This window comes from Caloenas nicobarica, chromosome 8, assembly GCF_036013445.1.
Source record: "Caloenas nicobarica isolate bCalNic1 chromosome 8, bCalNic1.hap1, whole genome shotgun sequence".
In the NCBI taxonomy this organism is placed as follows: domain Eukaryota; kingdom Metazoa; phylum Chordata; class Aves; order Columbiformes; family Columbidae; genus Caloenas; species Caloenas nicobarica.
Window position 1 is genome coordinate 4328118 of NC_088252.1, and position 23235 is coordinate 4351352.

The 23235-nt window shown below is 44.0% G+C and overlaps 1 protein-coding gene across 3 annotated transcripts in view; it reads left to right on the top strand.

Annotated features, from left to right (window-relative positions):
- Nucleotides 1–22381, top strand: part of PPP2R3A (protein phosphatase 2 regulatory subunit B''alpha) — a 56527-nt gene extending 34146 nt beyond the window's left edge. For 2 of the 3 annotated variants that reach the window (XM_065640125.1, XM_065640126.1), the window contains 9 exons: nt 1150–1224; nt 5728–5814; nt 7835–7991; nt 9657–9705; nt 10254–10343; nt 10824–10999; nt 11531–11649; nt 13233–13339; nt 17558–22381. In XM_065640125.1, coding sequence (XP_065496197.1) covers nt 1150–1224; nt 5728–5814; nt 7835–7991; nt 9657–9705; nt 10254–10343; nt 10824–10999; nt 11531–11649; nt 13233–13339; nt 17558–17654 — 957 coding nt within the window. In that variant the 3' untranslated portion in view covers nt 17655–22381. The remainder of the gene's footprint in view (nt 1–1149; nt 1225–5727; nt 5815–7834; nt 7992–9656; nt 9706–10253; nt 10344–10823; nt 11000–11530; nt 11650–13232; nt 13340–17557) is intronic. The other variant, XM_065640127.1, reaches the window with a different exon arrangement.
- Nucleotides 22382–23235: the final 854 nt, after the last annotated feature.

Here is a 23235-nt window from a genome sequence, read left to right on the forward strand (position 1 = left end):
CTGATCATCTGTTGATTTATTTTTCTGAGTTTTTCCACATACCCTTAAATTTCTCACGCTCTTGCCCTCTATGCAAAGCCTCTGTGGAGATGCTGCTTTGGGGAAAGATTTTTGTGTCGGCACTGGGTGTTTCTGTGTCTCAAACAAAACTGGGACTGTGGTGGATAAATTTTCTCATGTTCCATTTCACACTGCCTTTCCTGACTGATAGCAGCTCTGCTTTTGAGCTACTTGTGCAATCAAAGGCATGTACATCTGGTTTATCAGTCAGCCAGAGACTAGCAATATTACACCATATTACACCATTGTATTAGACATAAAGTTAGACTGGCCAAAATCTGGTCATATCACATGCCTGAGGGCACTTTGTCTGCTCTTGTCGCTTTGCCATATCATGGTGTAGACAAAACAAAGCTTTGAGTGCTTCTTTGCGCCTTTTTTTTTTAAGGGTAGAGGGATCAGACATGTAAAAATTACACAGACATTGATTCATACAGGATCTGATCTGTTTCATTCAGCATCTGAGCAGTTTCTCTGTGGTTTTGGTCATGCATTTCTTGGTAGATTTGGCATTGTGACACAGGGTTTGGCTTACAGAAAGCTGACCTTGAGAAAAATACATTTTCACAGGTAGTTCCAGTAAATTTTCAAAAAGCATTGATCGTACCTGTATGCATTCTGAGGCTCACAAGAGCTTTCTTTGTTGTGGAGGACATAAAAGGCAACTTTCTCAACCTTTCAAGGGATGTTTATTTCTGACACCCAGCTCTAATAAATGTTAATATCTTCAGTGAATGGAGGAAAAAAAAAACACTTTGGAGAGGAGATAGTTGCATGGTCAACTAACTGAATTTTTGTCTCATTCAATGCAAATGAGTTTTCATCTACTCACTAACTCTCTTCCTTTGTTTTTCTGTCCTTAAGTAAATCAAAATGGCCCAACAGGTGCGTATTGTGCAGAAAATGTATTCTACTTATAATTCTAGAAGGTTCACTTTACAGATAAATAGATATCATTTCAATTTTATTGCTAATGCTGTAAATACAGTTTCAAAAATAAGCAAAATAATTGGTTTGTAAACCCAGTCAACTTCTAAACATTAAAAGGAGAAGAAAATCTATTTCATTTTATTTTGCCTTATCTTGCAGGATGTGGTGGAAACGCATCCTGGCCTGACGTTCCTGAAAGATGCTCCGGAGTTCCATTCCCGGTATATTACGACGGTAGGCTGGCTCCCTTGACACTGCTATACCAACCCTCCCTTTGACTTGTCACTGTTCCCATTGGGAAATCTTTCCCTTGTTTCGAAAAAACAGGTGCTTTTTAATATTACTGACAATTAGTTATTTTAAGAGCTACTCCTAAATGAAAAATGGATCTGTGTGTGTACAAGAGGTTATTCAAAAGGTTAATAATGATTCTTTCTGGTCTTAAGCAAATCTATAAAAGCAATTTTTTTTGCCTTTAATCCTGATGAAGGAAAATGAGAGGTCCTTCTTTGGTCTTTGAGAGATGCAAAGTTGCCCCTGGTTCTGCTGGGCTGCTGAGACATGGAGGGTTATGTGTTCGAAGATTTCTGTCACTTGAGCATGGAGAATCTGTGATTGTTCCATGGTACAGAGTATTCATTGCTCACCAGGGTCTCCTCTCCAATTCTCCTGCCTCTTGCTCTCAACTGAAAGCTTCTCTACTCTGAGTCTGAGCTTTTGTGACTACTGTTTGGTTTTGGGGTTTGTTCTGTAGCTTTGTTCCAACTTTGCAGTCAGCAGTTAGACTTAAATGTTTAGGTGGATGTGAGCATCAGTGTATTATCAACATATTTAGTCCTCATGGAGCAAGACAACAGATCCATTAAGCACAGTAACTGGCCAGAGCAGGTACAGCGATGGCCAGGGAATTACGGAGGCACAGGAATGGGTGAGTGTGGAAGGTGCCTGTGGCACAGGTACCCTGGTATTTGGTGTTTAAAGTACATGGAGGAGTGAGAGCTGAAAGATTTAAGGTCACACTATAGCATCGATTTCCCACTGCAATATCAAGCAGTTGTTCTTTGCCGGTGAGTGTGTCAAGGTACAATGTGTGGTTGTCGTGGTGCTGGCTGTTGAGTGGTGACAAAAGCAGTTCTGTGTGTCCGCCTTTCAGGTTCCTCTTCTCAAGTCACATGCTGTTCCTGTCTTTTTCAGGGTGTGAAGGAGGGAATAAAGGCAAGAAACAAATGTTTTTGTAGAGTAATCCCCCAAATAATCACCCTTGGTGTTCTGAAGCAGCAATTGCTGTGGTTTCTGGACCTCATTGGGGTGCAGTGCATGTTCTGGTCTGAGAGACCAGGTGTTCCACCTCAAGGTAACTGATGTGCAGGCTGCTGCTAAAAAGGGCAACACCTTTTCCTTCCTTTCTCCTTTTCTACAACTTCCCTTGTGCCTGGGTGAGGTCCTGTGTGACCAACATAAAGTAGTCACAGATCTTCTGGACCCTTCATGAGTTTGTGAAGCTCCTCGATGCTTCTTAATTGAGTTTGTGTCTCCACTTGCTGAGCCTTTATGCACCCTCACTCACCATACTCTGACAGAAGTGCCTTCCTAGGCTTGCTCCCAGGCAGCCAGGCAACAGTGGTGCTGGTGGTTGAGGCAAACGGTGTGTAGCAGCACATCCTACAAAGCTGCGATGTGCTCCACAGACTCCTCATGCTGGCAGGACAATGCTGCTCTGGGTGTCTGTGCTGACAGACAGACACCTCCTGAGTTCAGGGTGTTTGGCCATGGCCACATCGCTGAGTTGGAGCAGGTTCAAGACCTTGGGAGACAGTCAGTCTGGGTCAGCTGGTTCCCATCTAGAGTGGCAACACTTGGCCCACTGCAGCCATCGCTCTTCTTTCTGACATCAGCAATTCCTATTTCTCACATCTCCTTTCACAGACATTTTGGCACTTCTCTCTCTTTGACATTACAAAATTCAGTATTTCCACCAGGAGGTAAAGAAGGAAACAGCCTTGGACTTTGAGACTACTTGGATCCTTTTGATCTCTTCAAGGTAGAGTACCTTATAGCTGCTTACAGCAACAGAATGCTGTATTTGCTGCAAGAGCAAGAACTACATTTTATGTTTGTGTTACAGATGAGGACTGTAAGGACACACCAGCTTTTGTGTTCATTGCTGGATACAGCATCACTTGGCTGAAATCACCTAGAGAGTAAGCGAACAGTCTAGCATGGGTAAGATATGTATGCACACTTCAATTTTTTTTTTGCCTACCTCTGCACCTTTTAGAGATGCCTTTTGGATAAAACAGGCTGTGCTTTAATCTGTGTCACTACTTGTGAGCTGTTGTATTCCAAGTATACTAATCTACTTGTGTTTCTTTTAACAGGGACCGATTCCTGAAGCTGGTGAAGATGATGCAGAATATCACACAGCATTTATTGCAAAAGCTTTAAAATGTGACTTCTCCCAGAATGTCCAGACAAGGCTCAGAGTTAGCAGTGTATGCTGTTGTTGAAAGCTGAGTCAACTAAAACCAGCTTGGCCAAACATTTCGCTTGTTGAAAAATGCTTTGTCTTATGCAGTATTACTAATGCAAATATGTAAGGGTAGGATGGCCTACAGGCTTTAATAAAGCTCTGTGAATTGTTCCAGTAATGGTATTGCTTTTATTCTTTTATGGGAAGACTGGGGAAAGGTCTAGAACTGACCCATCAGTGGTTTGGGTCCTGGAGGTTGGTTACATGAGGATAATGGGCAAATAGGAAGGGGCTCCCTCTTTCAAAGGCTTAGGTACTGAAGTCAGAATAAATAATCTTCCATGCTGGGAAAAATGAATCAGTAAGGCATAACTGACAAGTGTGGCTTGAATGCTACAAATCATGTCAGGCTGTGGTGTTATGTTCTAGGATGTTTCCCAGCTGCTGTTTTTGACAGCTTGGTTTTCTCAACCTGGAAAAGAGAAATATTGACACTTTGTGTTGATATATACACTATGTACTATCTACTGGAACTGGACCATTATTCAAATAATAAAACCTGCACTGAGTGTCTGGACATGGTAAAAGAGATTCCATTTTACCTCTGAATGACTTTTTTTGCAGCTAGGTGAGGAGAGAGCAGATGGACCATCTTTGTACCTCTACCAGACAATACTGATAGTTTCTTATGTGTCATAAACGGGGATATTTTATCTTTTATTACCCTGCAGGCAGAGGAAAAGAAAGATTGCAGGCTAGGAGTCTGTTTTCTGATTCTTGGAATTGTTATTTTGAGCCCTTGGAATGGTGCGAAATCCCTGTATCTTTAGGAATTGCAACAAGTTTGTCAGGTGTGATAATGGGTTATGTATGAGGTGAGATCCACTCCAGTCTCTCAGCTCTTGTGCAATCTGGAAGCAAAGGCCAAACAAGGTCCAAAAATAGAGTCCAGAATGGCAGCGGCTGCCAGAGGCATTAAAGAAGAAACAGACGTACAGCTTTTCCATTGTGCTTAAGACCAGAAAAGATCATTGTGATTACCTAGTTTAACCTCTTGCATTACACAGGCCATAAACATTACTTAGTGATTGCTACAATCAACAATCTCATCCTTGGTTCCAGATTTGTTTTGGACTAAGAACCAGCCCTTGTGTGACTGAGTAAAAGCATGGCCCTTCAATTGGTGATTCCCCACTTGAAATTAGTTCTAGCTAAGAAGCAAACTCATTCGTTAACTGGGTTAATCACTGTAGTGTCCGTATTGTTGTGTAAAGTTAATTTTCATGTTGGAATAGCATATGCTATTAAGGTTACAAAAGTTCTACGTTAATATGTCAACATGATGTTGGAGACCTGAAAAGTTTGTCTGTACTAGGTTTGGTCAACAAGAATTGTATTCATGATTCCAGTACTGATATTCAAATTAATTGTATTTCTAATTTATTTTGCTGAAGATGTTTATTTGTTGTTTCCCTGTTAAGTTTATTCTTGCATGTTCCTGATCACACATCTGTGTTTTCCCCACCTTGATACTTGACAAGATAACAAGGAGCAGCCTAGGAAGGGCTCAGCTTGCTGGTTTAGGTACTTGGCAGTGTACTCAGTCTCATAGTGTGACCTGTTTTCTTGGGACCTCAGAAGTCTGTGCATCCCCCCATGCTCTTCACTCGCTTTCACCACAGACATATCAGTAAAGGAGACAAATGAGATTAATGCTCACCTAAGATAAATGCAGACAGATTATCTCTGTTGCTTACTTTCAGTGGAGCCACTGAAGGATGAGGCATTGTTATGGATACAATAGGTCAGACATCAATCGTAGCTTTAATTTACATGCCCTGTTTCCTGTTCAAAAGTCCTGATTTGATGACTTTTTTTTTTTTTTTTCCTGGTGCAGAACACTGTTTTGGTTGAGATCCATGCAAGCTGCAGTGCCTAAAACCTGAAAAAACTCAGTTTCAAAGTGTTTCAACACTTTGAACATATCCCCTGATAGAAATAATGCGTCTGTGTGCTTAAAGATGTGAATTAAGAGCAGTGAAAATATTTCTGGAGTGGAAATGGATAATAGTGTTTCAGAAACAAACGTTACTTTCAGACTGAATAGTGAATTGAGGATAGTGGTATCTACAAAAAAGATAAGAAAACAGTTTTCAAAAAGAACTCCATTAGGATGAGTGAATAAATGAAATACAGTTACTGCATTTAAATTCCCAGAGTGATGCATTTCAGGAGTTGATTTCAAGGACACTGTTCATGTGTTGCAGGTTATACAGAGAATATTCTACACGGTCAATCGATCCTGGTCTGGCAAGATCACTCTAACAGAGCTGAGGAAAAGCAACTTCTTGCAAGTATGTTGGTTTCTCCCTGAACAAGATACAGACCTACCTCATTATGCTGCTGTTACTATAGCTGTGTAGTGAGGGAGCTAAACAAAGAGTCCGAGTTGGGATGAGAGAAGACCAGAGTGTGGAGCAGCCCCAAAGGCACTGATGGAAGGTCAGGGGGTGACAGGACACCCACTGGGAAGCTACATCGAGCAGCTTGGCTCTTGGCTCCTGATCTAGCCAGAGGGCAAGCCAGACGCAGCAGCGCACCTATGTCAAGTGGCTCGCTGAGCAGCCAAGAACAGTCGCTGTGTTGCCTGCAATACATGGGGGGTAAGACAGCCAGTTTCCTGACTCCCAACCAGCAATCAGCTCCCCGACAGTTGGTTGGGCATGTCTTGCTGTGCAACGGCAGGATCACACATCTCAGGAGCCGATTGCCACTTCTGCAGTAGACTTCTTCAGAAAGGTTAATGAATGGAGCTTAGTTTCTGTTACAATCCCTTGCATCAGGCAGAAGTTTCAGGATTTGGATCTCTGTATATTTTGCCCAAAAGCACCAGGTTAAAACTGTCTAAGGCTGCTCAGCTGCAGCCCAGCCTAAAAAAGCAAGAAAGTCTTTAGGCTGAAAGGTCAAGGACTCAGCTAAAGCAGTGAGACTTCCCTATTGCATCCTGTTCTCTGTTCCAAATGTAGTGTCCTGTCTTCCTCAAAAGCTTCAAGCAGGAATTCATGTTCCTTCTGTCCCACTGGTCACATCAGCTAATGAAAAAAACAGTACTCCCTTGGATTGCCTCATGCCAGTCCAAGCCCTCTGATCCCAGTTTCTCCCTCACCTCTGTTATAAACAAGTCCTCCCAACTTATGCTGTGTCTTTATTCGCTCATTTTTGTCCCTTTATACACTCTTCTCCTTTTTCTCCTTGCATATCTGCTGTGCCTTTCACTTTCTGCAGCAGGGAAGTGCAGCTCAAGGAGCACAATTTCGCTGGGGCAGCTCTTTGCTGTACATGGCATATTTTGGCATGAGATATACAAGAAAAAATTACTGGAAAACCTCCCCAACTGATTATCACCTGAAAAGAAATTTGAGAGACTGACAAAGAACCTGAAGAGGCTAGAGAGTGAGTGATCAGGGGTTTTTTAGACTTGAGTGTCAGCATTGTGGATAGAAGGGCCACTAAACCTGGCTGGTTAGAGACACAACTCCCTGAGGTAGCTCTTGGGCTGTGCTTCTCCTCCTCCCTTCTGAGAGGCTGTGAGGGCAGAGGAGGAGAGACCTATAGCCCAACTGAGTCTGTTGGCTTTTTCATGTTCCTGCAGCCATAATTTTTTAGAATGAAAAGACTGAGAAAGTGTCCCATGGCCCCAGTACTAGGAGAAAGGCAAGCGGGGAGGTGGCACTGGGAAACGGGCAATACCTTCTGTCGGTGGGAAGAGAGAGACAGAGGTAGGCGTGAAGTGGGGATGAAACAGGGACGTTGTCATTAAATGTCTTCTAACAAGACATATTAACAGATGTCATGGTTGGAAATCTAGCTAAGCCTCCCAGTTAAACCAGGCTAATTCCTGTCAGTGACAGCCCAGGAAGATCAGTGTGATTGGATCCAGCTCTCCTCCTTCAGTCCAGGCATGAGTCTGGAGCAAGATTTGATTTTGCCCTTTGGGAGCCAGGTAAGGATGTGTGATGAGTTTACTTGCTGTTGTAAATGGCTCTAAGAGTCTCTGCAGGTCAGAAATGTTTCACAAATAATGGATCCCAGCTGAGACAGCAGTTGTGTTCTTGTTTCTCTCCCTCATTCTTCGCTATAGCTGAAAATGAGCAGACATATTGTGCATACATATCCCAACTGGGCTAGCCAAGCCAGATGCTAAGTGCCTGTAAAGGAATGCAGCAACAAAATCCACTATAGGGGAGAAAGGCTGCATTTTGCATTAGCTCTCAGAGCTGTGTTCAACCAACTTCTGCAGAGGTTGGAGGACTTTGGCTGCCGAAGTGCCTCTTTGTCAGGGTTTAACTTCTTGCTTTATTTGTGCTCTTTCAGACTCTTGCTCTCTTGGAAGAAGAGGATGACATAAATCAGATCACAGATTATTTCTCCTATGAGCACTTCTATGTTATATACTGTAAATTCTGGGAGCTGGACACTGACCATGATCTTTACATCAGCCAGAAGGATCTGGCTCGGTACAGTGATCAAGGTACGGTGCCTGCAAGATGTGGTAGGACGAAGGGGATTGCTGAAAATAGAACGTTCCCAGTAAAGAGTAAAGCCTAGCTTTAATTTGATGTCTAAAAAAACTTTAAACGGAACACTCCACCTCTTATACAAATTCTGGTTTACAGAGCCAGTTGCAGGGGCTTAGACGCAGAGAAATACAGTACATACTATTTTCTGCGTGAGTAGCCAGAGAGGGAACTTCTCCTCATGTGTGGGTCACTGCCAGAAGAACAAGCCCAAATAATGTCTTGAAACTTCTTATTTACTAAGGCTTTTGCAGGAACTTGTAAGTAGGGACAAGAAGGATAAGGCCATATGAATTTCAAAGGTTGAAGTGCAACCTTGTTATGCATGAGAGGAATTCCAGAAGCTTGCATATACGCTCTGGAGAACATCTCTCGAGTTCAGTGTGGAACTCCTTTCCACAAGTTGAGCAGATGCTATGAGTTTTCAAAGGTTCAAGGGCCGTGGATGCGTTAATAGAGTACAAATCCACAAAGGGCTAAAAAATCCAAAGGCGCTTGTTCTGTATGTGTTGTGCTAGAAAGAGGCACTCAGGTTGGCTGATTTCAGGAATATCCATGTTCTGAGAGTATGATCTGCCCATGCGCTTACGTGTTAGGACTCATGGTGTGATGTCTCAGACAAGAGCTTGAGCTGTTAACCAGCTTGTTTAATCCTGAAGACAAAGCTGCTTCGGGTTCTTCTGTGTGGCTGCTGCACTTGTTGGGAAAGTAGGTCTGGGACAGAGAATCAGCTTTGGGGAAATGGGAAGTTTGGACACAACCTGTGACTGGAGGTCGCGGGAAAGCTGATACGGGAGACATGGTCCCTGCTGGGAACACGGGGATGGAGTGTTTGTTGCACGAGAGGCTTGAGAGCGCTGGTGCTGGGGAGCTAAAGATTGAAGGGGTGCTGTGGGAAGGGGAGAAACTGTCGATGCAGTGGGCCAGGACTGCAGACGTGACAGAGAACAGGCAGAAGGAGCTAAGGGGGCGTCTAAAGGACGTGTGTCAGCAGTTGGGGGGGTGAGGTCAGTGTGCAAATCCTGCTCCAGGCTGGTATTGCTGCTTGGCTGGTGTGTCTCTGCCATAACAATCTATCACACACATTTCCTGGCTGGCAAAGTCCCCCCACTCACCTAAAACGATGCTTCTTTTTCCTTGTCCTTCCCTGCAGCAGGATTGCCACAGCTTGTGCTTTGCTAAGAAGTGTTTTGGAGGGATGAGAAGTGTGATTTTTTTTTTTTTTTTTTTTTTTTTTTTTTTTTGCTTGATAGCTGAACTTTTGCAACACACACTGAAAATGTCTCCTATCAGCAGGATTTGCTTATGTGACAAGTCCTACTACAGTAAAGTAGGAGTAATACTGCCCATGTCTAAGAATCCAGATCACATACGGTTGCCATAATTGCGGAGAATTATGGTGTTTGGGAGGATACAAAGGCAGACACACTGGGAGAATCATCTGTGTTTTTTACAAAATGCTGCTAAACAAGGATCAGTAAAGTGGCCAGACAGGCAATGCAGATAGAGCTTTCTGTTAGCAATGGGAAATGGCTGTGTGGGGGTTCAGCAAAAACGACTGATTGTAGTTGTTCCTGTGACCTGTAGCTTTATTTTCTTCATGTTTTCTTTGTTTCCAGCTTTATCAAACAGGATTATCGAGCGAATATTCAGCGGTGCTGTGGTGAGGTGAGGAGAAGCATACTGGCTGCGAACAGAAGCGAAGGGAACTTCTGATTAGAAATGGAAGATACTCTCAGAAAATCCCCACTGATCAGAATGGTTTTCAACATGGTGCTCCGGTTGGAGCTGCCTGACAATGGCGTGAAACTTCTGGGTATCTGAAGAAAACAAATTAAAAAAATCCCACAGGATGACCACCTGTAGACCTCGTTGTAGAACAAGCTGTGCATAGCTGGAGGGAACATGCAAGCACGATGTGTTTGTGCCCACGGTGGCACAAGGACAGCTGGAGAGCACTGCTTTAACGTCTCCAAAAACTAAAACAGCTCAGCATTTGTTGTGGGAGGGGATGTGGTAGATGAGCCACAGCTCTGCAGCGACAGCAGGGCAGCAAGTGCTGTGCCTGGGGAGTGCAGGGAGTACAGGCTAAATGGGTGATGATGCCCCGTTTTCTCTCACCAGTGATCTGGGGCTTTTGAAAAATACATTTGGTAACGTTCTGAGTATTTAGGAGCCTGGTGTGTGTGTGTTTGTTTTTCTCACGTGTCTTCCAGAGGCAATGAAGTTCAAAAGCAAGGTCGCATGAGTTACGCCGATTTTGTGTGGCTCCTGATTTCAGAGGAAGACAAAAGGAGCGCTACAAGGTCTGGCTGATTTCTGTGTCTTAATAGAGGTGTTGAGATGAGCAGATAAGATTATAGAAACTTCTGTGACCTACCACTTTCTGCAAGAGACAGCAGCTTGGGTTTCAGGGATTATTAGGAAGAAAGTGACTTACCTTTGGTCAAATAACTCTTTCTCTAAACAATTTCCCCTCAAAAATGGAAATTTTCTTGTAGTGTTGAATGTCTTGGCAGTCATCACTGCCTTTGGTTACCTCATGCCATGGAGCTCTGGCTCTGGGGCTAAAACCATGAGATGTTTGTAGCAGATAGGCAGGTTCCCTTCATGCAAGTGCATAAAAAGGGTTTATGGGGAAGCATTAGAGGCCGAGGGAAGGGGAACGTGCATTGCTGCAATCTGTGCTGTGTGGATCTCCTAGTGCAGTGCTGTGCAGTAATTGGTTAAAGAACTTAGTGATTTAAAAACACCAATTAAATGTAATGTCCTGTCTTCTTTTCTAGCATCGAGTACTGGTTTCGGTGCATGGACCTGGACGGGGATGGAGTGCTCTCCATGTACGAACTGGAGTACTTTTACGAGGAGCAGTGCGAGCGGATGGAAGTGATGGGCATAGAACCGCTGCCATTTCATGACTTGCTGTGCCAGATGCTTGATCTCGTTAAGCCAGAGAGGGAAGGTAAGTCCTGTTTAATGGGAGTTTCCGTCCTCTTTGATCTATGGTGGACTGGGAAAGTCATGTCACTGTGAAATCCATCTATAGGTAGAGCATTGTGATGGAATCACAGGGATGAGATTATTGTACAAGGTGAAAGCCTGAACAATGGCTATTGTTCCATAATGTTATGCATTAGGAGCTTTGAAATACTAGAACAAGAGACCTTGTGAATTAATTTGCTGGAACTGGAGCAACAAGTCTTGTGTATTCCAGCTGTGGGATGTGCTGACAGTCTAGATTATGAAACTGGACCATCCCCATTCACATTTTCATACTTTGTGTGAATGTGAAAGGTCTCAATGTGTGAGGTTTAAGCCTAATAAATGTACCCATTTATTGAATAATGTTAAAATCCTTGACTGTCTTGGGAAGAAATTTTGTAATATTGTAGCATACCAATGTTATGATTAAAACTTTGATAAGACTGGCAAGGAACAGGTCCAGTCTTTTGCTAAGAACTCAGCACAACACTGTGGGGTTTTTATTCTGCAGGAAGAGTAACCCTACGAGACCTGAAGAGGTGCAGAATGGCTCATGTATTCTTCAACACCTTCTTTAATTTAGAGAAGTATCTGGACAATGAACAGAGGGATCCCTTTGCAGTGCAAAAGGTATAAATCACCTTTATTTCTAAATACAGGCCTTCTCAAACCCATCTTTGGAATGCAACTGGATGCAGGGAAAATCCAACTGAATATAATAAAACCTTTTTCATAAGTAGGGTGGTCAGACACTTGAACAGGTTGTGCAGCTTCTGTTCTTGGAGGTTTTCAAGATGTGGCTGGACAAAGCCTTGAGCCCCCAGATCTGACCTCATAGCAAACCCTGATTTGAGCAGAGTTTGGGACTAGAGACCTCCTGGGTCTCCTCCAGCACAAATTGTACTGCTGTTCGATGATTTGCTTGCCATCACTGATTCTACTCCACCAGCACTAGCAGAGAGTGAGCGGAGCCTGCTGAGCTGAACTGATTCAGCAAGCTGAAAGACACAGGCTCAGCTGCAAGAGAAGGAGACTTCATTTGCTCAGTTTAGAGAGGAGCTGAGAGATTCAAAACTTCAAATCTCGTTTGTCTCTTCCTGTCTCCTATGTGGCTGCAGTCATAAAGTAGGCTACATGTGAAGATTTATTAAACATCTGGGTTGGAGTCTGATCCTTAAAACAGCACTAGCAATTTTCCCACAGCCTAACCGGAACCACAGTGACAGCCCTTCTTTACATCACAGGGGCTGAGGCAGATGAGGTGCTGACTCCATGATCAGGCCACACATGCGGCAGATGAGATGGAAGGTTTGGATGCTGCATATTGTGCCTGGTTATCAGCCTGGCTGCACTGTCATTTGCCAACCTCTCTTCCCAGGCAGAGAAAATGCAGGAGGAGATTGTAGCTTTTGTGTTGCGTAGTTGCTGCTCACCACTAACCGTGGGATGTTCAGAGACTTGAGTTTTGTCAGCTGTTGGTGTAAGGGCCCTCTGGCTCCCCTTGCATATCCAGTGAAACCAGATGTGCCTACAGCTTAAGGACTTATCTCCAGAAGCCTCTTATCTGGTCACAGTAAAGTGATGGGGATGCGAAAACCAACTCTGGTTCCCTCCCAGCTGTTCCCACATAACTTGTAAGAGGAACTTTGTGGTTCCGTGATTCACGGCTTAAATATATCCCGATCCAGAACCACCCTACTTTTGTTTGTTTGTTTAAACTGGATCATTGTGAGAGTGGTCAAGTGGGGTCAGAGGGGAACTTATTTTCCCCGTCTTACAGTAAATGGCAGAGGTCCAACTACTTATAAGGATGTTATTCTGTAACCTCTCAAACTCAGCGAAGAATTCCTCAAAAGATAAGTTACAATTACATTTAATTAGTGATTTTAAATCACTAAGTTCTTTAACCAGTTACAAAATGCACAGATGCAGAGCTTGCTGAGCAAGAGCAAAGAAAATGTGCAGTTACTAATGTTCAGCACTTCTGAAACAAAGCAGGTTCAGCTTATTGGCAGCTCAGGTCACACACTGGGCTTTATAGACAAAGGGATGTATTTTTTCGTAGTTATTTATGTGCAGATGTTAAAATAGTTTAAGATAATTGTGAATCTTTCAGTTAAGGCAATTTCTGACTAGCTGTTCGTATACAGTTTCTTTGCAAACAGCTGTGGAGAGGTAGGGACATAGTGTACCTGACTGTCTGATCGCTTTAGGACATTGAAAACGACGGCCCTGAGCCCTCGGACTGGGACAGATATGCTGCTGAGGAGTACGAGATCCTTGTGGCTGAGGAGTCTGGGAACGAGCAGTTACAAGAAGGGTAAGCACAGGCATTGCCCTGCCCTGGGGGACACGATGTGGCTCCAGCTGAGGTTTCCTAGGAGTGTGTGGATGCCACTTTTAACAGAAGCAGTGGATTCGTGGACTTATCATTTGCACTCAACACTGCAGCATGTGAAGCCTGAACCGGTTGCTCCAGAAGGCTGTTTGTCACAATGGGCTGCTTTGTGGGCAGCCCTTTGAGTCAGCTGCACACACTGCAGCAATGGAGATAGCTGGGGAAAAGGACAAAGCCTTTTTCTTTTGGAAACCACACAAAAAAAGATATTGAATTACTTTTGCAGGTCTGGGCCATATATTGATCACGTCGCACTACCACAGATTAGAAGCTGTAGCTCCCTTACATTTATTATACTTAGCGGAGACCTTGTTCAAATAATTTTACTTTATGCCTGTTAGTCTGTGCTCTTTATAAGCCGTGTTTCACTGTTTTCATTCATTTACCAAGTTTGTTCAGACTTTTTCTTTATAACACTACTGGTTTCTGCAATACCTATGCTCATTTGTACAGCCTTCTATAAAATCATGGACAGACAGTCCAGCTATCCTTAGAATCGACGAATTTAGGCAGAGAAGTTATTCCAGAACCTCTCTGTGTGCCAGGGCTTCCTGCAGAGGCTCCTAATGGAGACTCAGTATAATTATCTTTTAAATTTGTATGTATAGTAGTATCTTCTTGAGAATATTTCTCTAGTACTCTCCAGGTTAATATAACAAACATCTGAATGCTTACCCTAGTTTAATCTTGCATGATTCAGGATTTTATCTGTTCTCAAACAGTATTTGTAGAGCCATTGAAGTAAGAGTACTGAGAAGATTGCATAATTTTCAAAACTTCCCACACTGGAAATTGCTTGGGATAACATTAGCACCTACTAATTAGCCACAGAGACTTGCAAAGCTATTGAGAGCTGTGATTCCTTCTCTCCCTGTGATGTGCATCCAAACAGCGATGGGGCTGTTCCCTCGTCTCCTTTGAGCTGCCTTGCCTTTTTGTGGCCTTCACAATGGAAGATGAGGTAACACAGGATGGAAGATAAAGCTGCTGTTTCCCTGCAGCTGCTTTGCAACACCTGTGTCCTCAGCACAGAAAAGAAATAGGAGTCCGGCATAAAAGCTTTGCAGGACCATGAATCCCCCAACTCACCAAAACTGGAGGTAAAGTGGCAGGTGATGTCAGACTTCTGAAGTCCTGAACCAGCCCTGTGTCTTCCTGTAGGAGCATGTCGGCAACCTTGCTGTTTGCTTTTAGGAGCCTCTGAAAAGCCCTGTAGTCATGGCAGCAGGATTAGATCTCATTTGTGGAGCATAGCAACAGAACATGCAGGAAAAAAGGAAGCGAAAAAGAAAAAACAAAGAGCTGGATGCCCAGACAAACTTGCCAGAAACAGGCATTGAGTTTTTGCACATACATTATTTCTGCTGTGCTTTGAGGACGACAGAAACGAGGAGCCGGGGACAAAACCAAGACAATTCATGAGCTCTATGAGAGAGGTGAAGATTTTTGGTTAAGTGAGCTGGCAGAATCTGAAGTCTTTTGTCTTATTAATACATTTGAAAATAACCACCCTTGAGCAATCACAGATGAATTAGTAAGTGTGTACCACATTTGTGACTTAGCCCTCTCCGTAGCTTCTCTGGATGGATGGTTTCTAAAAGCAGGTGGTGGCTGGCTGGCTGCAGGCTTGCCCATGGGAGAGCACTGCTCCTGGGACATCCTGGATACTCAGAGTGACTTCAAGGATCCTGTGACTATTGAGAGCTACAATCACCAAAAATAAGATAAGAGAAAGGTGTTGTCTTGCTCAAGACAACAACGAAGCATCACGTTTGCTGGAAGCTGAAGCTGATCTGAACACTTCAGCCATGCTCTGCTTTATACATCTGTGTATGGGATTCAACGAAGAGAGTCTGTTCCCTGCTGAATGTATACACACACTATTGTTTGAAGGTAGAACCAGCAGCCAAATCTGACCAACACCAGCTCTTAGTGCAGATAGAAGCGGTGGCTTTGCAGAAATCCTTTCTCGCAGTTGAGGCTCTGGCCTGCTTGGCAGAAGTTGGGCACCGCTTTGTCCACTGTTCCAGAAAGCAGTTTCAGCCAGTGATGTGCATGGAAGCCACAGCTGCGTTCACGGAAAGAGATCTTTCTCTGTCAGGAGGGCACTAAGGAGGAAGAGGCCGTTGTTTATCTGCTGCTGACGGGAAAGAACCCCCTTCACCTGGACACCAAGGAGCGAGGGCACAGTGCAGAGCTGTCCTGTGGGTAGGTAGGACAGGGACGCAGGATCAGATCGTGTCAGTTCAGGCAGCTTAGGCTGGTTTTATTTCGCTCAAGTCAGCTGGTGGCTCAGTTGCTCACTTTCATGAACCCACCAGCATAAGGCAGGGAAAGGGGGAAAAGAAGTTCATCGCTGAACCGCCCAGTGACAAAATATGTGCTTTCCAGAAGGAATGACAAAGAATTCCCTAGAATAATTTGCCTTCTCTGAACAAGCCAGAGTTGCCACCCTTGAGTCTTGAGGAATAGATGTTTAAGCTACATGAGCCCATATGTGTATTGATGGAACTGGGAAGTTTTGAAACTGCCCTGGAAGGAGAGAGGGTGATTATCCTTAGTGCTAATCCTGTGGAAAAGCTGTCCCTTGGATGTTTCCTAGCCAAAAAAGCGGGGAGGTTTTTTTCCGAGATAAAGCAAGCACTGTTGAGCCTTAAGGAGCAAAAGAGAGAAGTGGAAAATCAACTCACATGGGAAAGGACATGAGAAGCTTTAGTCCAGAAGCAAAAGGCACTGGAAAACAAATTATAATGGAGCCCTGAGTGCTGGTGAATGTACAACATAAACAACACAGGAAAGAGGTCACATTCCATGTATAGGGAAAAAAAGGAAGAAAGGTAAAAGAAAATGGAAATAGTTTTCCTCTGCTGCGTCACCCTAAATGAAGGAGACATTAGGGAAACGGAGGCACATACAGCCACGCACAGCCCCTGCCCAGGTGGGGAATGCTAGAAAGGCAGAGCCCCGCAGACTCCAACAGGCACTGCTGCCCCAAAAAGTGGGTATATTGTGTCGGTTTTGGCAACCTTGAGTGCATGATCAGAGCAGTTATTGGCATAGGATCCAGACCATTGTTTTTCTTCTCCTGCTTATGCAAGGCTCCAGAAGGTGGCAGAATTACTCAGCAGGTGCTTTCCTTTATGGAAGACAAGATGAAAATGTCCGGGAAGATCTGGGTGCTGTCTCCTTCACGTAGGGACGGAATCCCCGCCACAGCAGGTCATATACGCCAACAGGCTCCCAAGGATTTGCATATGGGTTAGTAAAGGGAAAAACAGCACAAGCAGTGGTAGGCAATTCTTTCTTGGCACCATCCGTGCTGGGGTATCAAAGGTGTTAACCTTGTGCAGCACACAAACTCGAGCTGTTCCTGTGCTCGCCATTGGAACATCTGCTGCAGCGTTTCCTTCACAAGCAGCATTGCTTTTGGAGAAAAAAGGAATAACTTTAATTTCTTGGGAACCCTGAGAAGCTAACCTGTAGTGTGCTGAGACTGGAGGGAAAACATCCTAAAAACATCATTTCTCAGGAACAGGAATAGGATGAGATCCCCAAAGCGATACCCTCTGCCACAGAGCACAGAACCCAACCAGCCCAAATAGCGCAGCTGGCTGGAGCTGAGAATTCACAGCCAAACCTTCCCAGGGCATAAATGCTAAGACCTGGATATTAAACTTCCAACCAACCGGGAGAGGAACATGACAGCATGGCCACAATTGTTCTTCTGTGGATGTCAAAACATATCCGAAGCCAGGAGGTGCTTTGGAAACCAGGTGTTTCTGAGCAAGTCTGAGCAAGCCAAATCTCTCGGGCTGGGCGACTTTATTCCTACATGGAACTATTAAGGCTACTGTGAGCTAACGACAGTTGTTACTGAAACTGGATTCACATTTTATAACGCTGAACACCAGTGAAAAGTTGTTTTGGAACTTACAAATGAGGATGGATGGGAGTGCAAAGTCACGTCAGCTGTCAGAACACTGATTACTACAGCACTGTTTTCCGTGCCTTATAAATATCCTCCTCAAGGTTAACACCTTGCATGCTACTGTATTTTAACCAGCTGCCTTAGTAGCCACTGGAATAACAAAAGCTCTCACCAAAATATGGCTTTTAAAGACGTACCTTTTATCTTTGCAGATCATTTGAAGAAGACTATGACACAGATGAAGTCTTATCTCCCTCTGAAACTGGAGACAAGTCAGATAAACTAGTTATCTCAGATCTCTCAGCATAGAGAAATGGAAGACATTTAATCGATATCTTTCAAACTGGATAGCATTCAGTCCCGAGACACTTAGGGATTTTTCTTAAATCCGTCATTGGAGCAATTGTGCTTTATTTTGTACACTGTAACTCGAGAACCCTTTTTCTCTTCCTGTGTAATTGCAATAAGGCAATTTCTATAAAGAGGCTTTTTACAATGTGTTATTGTGCACACTCATTAAATATGGTGATTGCACCTTGTTTTGTTTATATATAAATTGTGTTATGTCCCCAGATGTGCAATAAATGCCAGCATCTAGTGATTAACTGCAACAACCACATGCAGCATCTACAGTGGTTGTTTCGGTTCAGTCCTGTGCCATTCTGCCCCCTTGACTTTATACCAGGAGTGACAAAAGAGCTGCCAAATTAATTTAAATGTACATCTAGAAATCTTTCAAAACGCAAGTCCCAAGGAAGTTTGTTTGTTTGGTTGCTTTTTTTCTGGAAACCAAGGCACCATGGCTGTGCATGGGCAGAGCAAAGTTCCCTTCTGCACTTTAAACCACAAGCTCTTACAGTTGATACTGGACATATTTTACTTGTATGAATCTGTGGACAGTTCCAGCACTACGTGATGTAATGTTTCTCTGAGAATTTGAGACATAGTTAACATTTCTACGTATTCTCCTGTGCATAACAAGATCTTCCTCAGGCTAGTGTTTTGGCTCTGTAAAAGTATTTTCATGGATATTTGCAAAAAAAGAAGACACATACGCTGTTCAGCTGCTGCATTGAAACTGCTGTGTCTTGTGTGCCCCAGTTCTGTCCTTTCCCTGCGTTCTTCCCTTCTCCTGTGTTGCTCACCCGTAGCCTTTTCCAACAGACTGAGATAATGAAGAAAAACACCAACCCTAACCTAGTGTGCCGAATTTCTCTTACCAGAGGGATCCTTTAACTGGTAAAGGAATTAGCCTGTAATATTGCCAAAAGATTATTTTCCACCCGTGAAGTAGGCCCTGGTCTCAGAGAGGAAACTCTGCAACTAATGAATTCCTGCTGAAGTGCCAAATTAAGCTGACATTCCCCATCGAACCACGGCTGGTGTCTCTGCTGCCGGAGCTGTTCCTCCTTGCCTGTGTTGCAGCACAGAGGTGATGATACCATGTTCTTACCAGTCCTCAATTTTAGCCATCACATATACACAAACAGATCGGGTACTTACCTTCTTCAGCTTGGGACAGGCTTCAGCTCTTGTATTTTATTTCAGCTATTGTAATTATGCCCAAATGCATAACGCTTGGTTGGTGGGTATACGCTGTATTTCCTCTTACCTCCTCGCCCCACCAGTTAATAACATGTATTCACATGCACACTGGTGCATTTTATACATCTAGATTCTAGCACAATGGAACATTAATCTCTAGATGATAATTCTAAGTGTTAATAACCAAATAAATAATTGGCTGATCATGACAATGCAGCTTCCAGTTTTCCAGGAGCCTTTGAAGCGTATCGGCTGCCTCCCGATGCCCAGGTGGGATGTACCGCTGCCCTGCTGACGTTAGTAACTCTCCTCAGGATCCAAAGCTGAAAGAGAGGAAGCTTTCAGTTATACTGGGCTTGGGGATCCATTCTCTTTTTCTTGAACAAAGCCGCTCTTTTATCCGGATGCATGCACACACACCAAGATCCTGGATTTGGTATTTGGGAAACTTCTGGATGCCCGGGTTCTTAGCGACATCATTGTGACCTGGTTTCAGCTGGGATAGAGTTAATTTTCTTTCCAGTAGCTGCTATAGTGCTGTGTTTTGATCCCACTGCAAGGCAACTGCCATTCCATAATAAAGGATGTAAGCAAGGAGCGCTAACCAAAGCAGGATAAGCCTTTTTGAATGGCACAGGCACCCAAGAGCGGCTCTGTTCAACGCCAGGGTGTTTGAATCACTGCTCCGTCATCACTGAAACCCTGAAAGGAAAAGCTTTAATGGGGATGATTCCACAAAGGCCCCAATGCAGAAGAAACTAGGAAACCATTGCAGAAAGGAACATAGGATGGACATCGCACAACCACTGATTGTAACCAGCTCTGTCTGCTGTTCACCTGAAGGAACCCAGGTGAAGCAGTTCACCTCTTTTCTTTGCTGTCTAGGTCCAGAGCGGTCTTAGCTTGATAAAATTTTGCATTTCTCCAAAGATTCCTCAAAGGAACAAGAAGAACCTGACCCCATTCTAGGCTGAAACTGAACCTCCGTGTTCCTTTGGCGCTGCTCGCTTTTAACTCTGCAAGCAGCAGTACTGGAATGTCCAGTTTGCCAGTTTTGAAAGCCTCATTCCGGAATAACTTAGTGATTGTCTCTTGAAGGTTTTAACCTGGGATGGCCCTAGTGCCTCCAAAAGACAAGCTTTCCTAGTGCTGTGCAGAGTAAGACAATAATGCAGGTTGGAAGGGTCCTGTGTAGGTCTCTATTCTACCTCCTCACCCAAAGGCAGGCCGGCTTCAAAGTTAGAGCAAGTTTCTCAGGATCTCATCCAGCTGAGTATTGAAAACCACCTCCCAGATGGTGATTCTACAGCCTCTGTCTATTACAACTCCTCCTCCTCATCCTTCTGGGAGTTGAGAGCAACATCCTTTTCCAGGAAGGATGTATATTTTCAGGAACACAGCATTGCTTTTTCACACCAGGAGGGAGTCAGATGAAGGACGAATTCAGGCTTCCATCCCACACCGCTCTGCCTGAGCTGGTGCCAGTGTCCCCAGCCTGGTAAAAATCATCGGTTACCTTTTCAAGGTTTGGTTTTGATGAACTGAGACAGAAACTGGTAGCTGCTCTGCTGAGCCCTTTGGCCCCCAAAGCCACGGCCCTCTCTTTTCCAACCAGAGGTTCACTGCTGCCGTGACAAAGCGAGTGATTCCAAACCCAATTCGTGCTTTCTAGTAGGTCAACACAACAAGCTAATCACTGAGGAAAGAAACAAACAACAAAACTTAAATGTTTGGAATATAAGGAGCCACTGCTAGCATGATATCAGTGCAAAACTTTCAGTAATTGGTATTATTTACTCCAGGAGTAGAAATCCATTCTCCTTCACTAACACATTTGCAAATAGCCATAATTCAGCAGGCACAGATGAAGGTATTTTGCACCCCATTCATGACTTAGCCCCATCTGCAGCTTCTCTGGATGGAAGATTTGTAAATCTGCAGTTTGTAAGCAAGGTAAAGTGGGGAACTCCTCTCCAACTCCTTCGCTTTTCCTTCTGGGACACTCAGACTGCAAGAAGACAAGGCCGGTTGTGAATATGGGCGCAGGACGTGCTCAGCGGCAGCACAGCCCGGTGTCGGGGCTCGGCGATCTCCCGAGAATGAGGCAGGAACCCCGCAGGAGTCCCCTTGGCTGACGCTGCCTCCAACTGCCAGCACCACTTTAGCTGTTACACACCTTTGAAGGGAGATCACGCGTTTTCCATTGTAAACCAGAAGTATTTTATGAGCAGGATTCCTTTTCCTTAGGAGGCAGTCAGAAAAGTGAGTAAAATTCAGTTTTGCATGATTAAAAAAAAAAAATACATTTGTTTATTTATTCTGTCTAGTCTGCTTTTGTCTAGCAAAATTAAGTCCCGTGTCCTTACAAAAGCCTTGCTTTTTATTTTTATGATCACAAATACTCTTGCTCTGCAGTACTAAGATTGGAGGACGCAACTTGCTACAAGCACTGCTGGAATGGTACTAGCTGGATTTTTTTTCTTCTGCTTTGAAAATCTCCGTAATAATGGCTACATGACAGTTTATGTCAGCAAAGCCCAGGCCCTGCCCCAGCTTCAGCCTGTCTGCCACCGCACGGCAGTGTTGCAAAACTGGCACGGACAGCAAAACCCCAAATTCCCGGCAGTCTCGGCTTTACAGAAACCACTGCGGAAAACCTTCCCTCTCCCCTGAATGGGGGATTTCGGACAGCGAACTCGAGCTGCTCTACCCAAGGTACCCTGCTTAGTTTCTGAAACAAATATGCCTGAAAGGCCAAAAAAAGAGGTCACGGAAGTGTCGTGTTAAGGATACGCGTTTTTAGAGTAGGGCATTCCTAAATCACAGTAGCTGAGGTCTATGCAATCAAAACTGAACCTCAATAAAGAGCATGAGCTACTCGAACAAAAACACGTACGCAGCGCTTACCCTTTTGTTCTCATCTTATCACTGGGTGATGGGTTTAGAAATTGAATATTTAACAATAAAGGTTCTTATATTTTGTAAAAAGAGTTTGGAGACATCTTGTGCTGGCATGGTTTTATCTCTGTATTTTTACTTCGTATTTTCCTTTTTTTTTTTTTGGCAAATAAAGGACTTTTGAATTTAAGTCAAACCTGTCTCGAAGCTGTGAGGTAGAGTTATTGTTCACTTCATCTCCAGCTGCTGTCCCAAAATCGCTTTCTTCTCAAAGATCCTCGGGCAGACAAGCAACCCGACCACTTACCTTCCTCACAGCTTCATCCTCAGCGCGGAGCACTATCCCTGTGCTGACCTACCAAAATGCCAAGCTCCCTTATTTTAACCTGTCCTGAAAAGAGAGACATCTTCTGGATCTTCTGCTAGCAGAGTGAAGCGGGGGAAAAAAGGAAATTTTTTTTTTAAAAAAGTAATGCTATTTATGATGTCATTATATGCGAAGGCTCAAGCAGAATCCCTGCATTATCATTATTGCTTCATCTGTGAGCCCGACAGGTCAGCGTTCCCGTGTGCCGAAATCTGGCTATATTGTAGTCACTGCTTGGTGGAGACCTCTGGCTTGCTTTAAAATACCAGTGGCACTTATATTTGAACAATTAAATAAGTAAGACCAAACGAGATGGGCTTGTGACATTATCAGTACTACTTTAAATAGCGTGATATACCTTTCGGAGTGACTTCATCAGCCGTGCTACATCCTTGGAATGATTCTAGCACACAAACCTGCTCTTTTGTGTGGTTTCACTTCAGATAGTCAGCAATCAAAACTGCAAAATGCCTGGGGGTGTGTGCTGCTGGCATGCAGGAAAAGATGCTTTTATTCTGGATGATGCCAGAACCTTTGCACAATTCATGTGCCACATCTGTATGATCTTTGTCTTCGAAGTCCATCAGAGTTTCACTGAACAAGCAGCTCCTCGCAGTGCCAGGGCCCTGGCTTTTCAGGTTGTATTTCAGATTCTGGTAAAGTGGAACTTGACAGGTTTTTTCTGACAGTACAAAATGTTATGGTGCTTGCAGGTGTATGGAGATCGACGCAATCCAAATGTTCCTTTCCAGTTCTGGTTCCCCATCCCTCCTCCCTCTGAGACTTTAATCCCAACTTGTGACTTCCCTGATGTACGGTATGTGGAAAGAGCCTTTCCCCTCAAAATGGAAGTTTAGATGTCTTCCCTTTCTTCAAAGAGCTTCTTCCACGTGTGCGGACTTAGGTGGTCAGAAGCTCTAGACTAATTCTGTACCGCTACCCATGATCAAAGTCCAGCCCTTCCCGAAGGAGCTCTGCTCTTTGCACCTTTGCAGCATCGTTTTCCAGCAGGAACACTCCCACAGCAAACGGGTGATGAACTACCGGTTTTTCTTTCCGATGCAGCTCTAGAAATTGCAA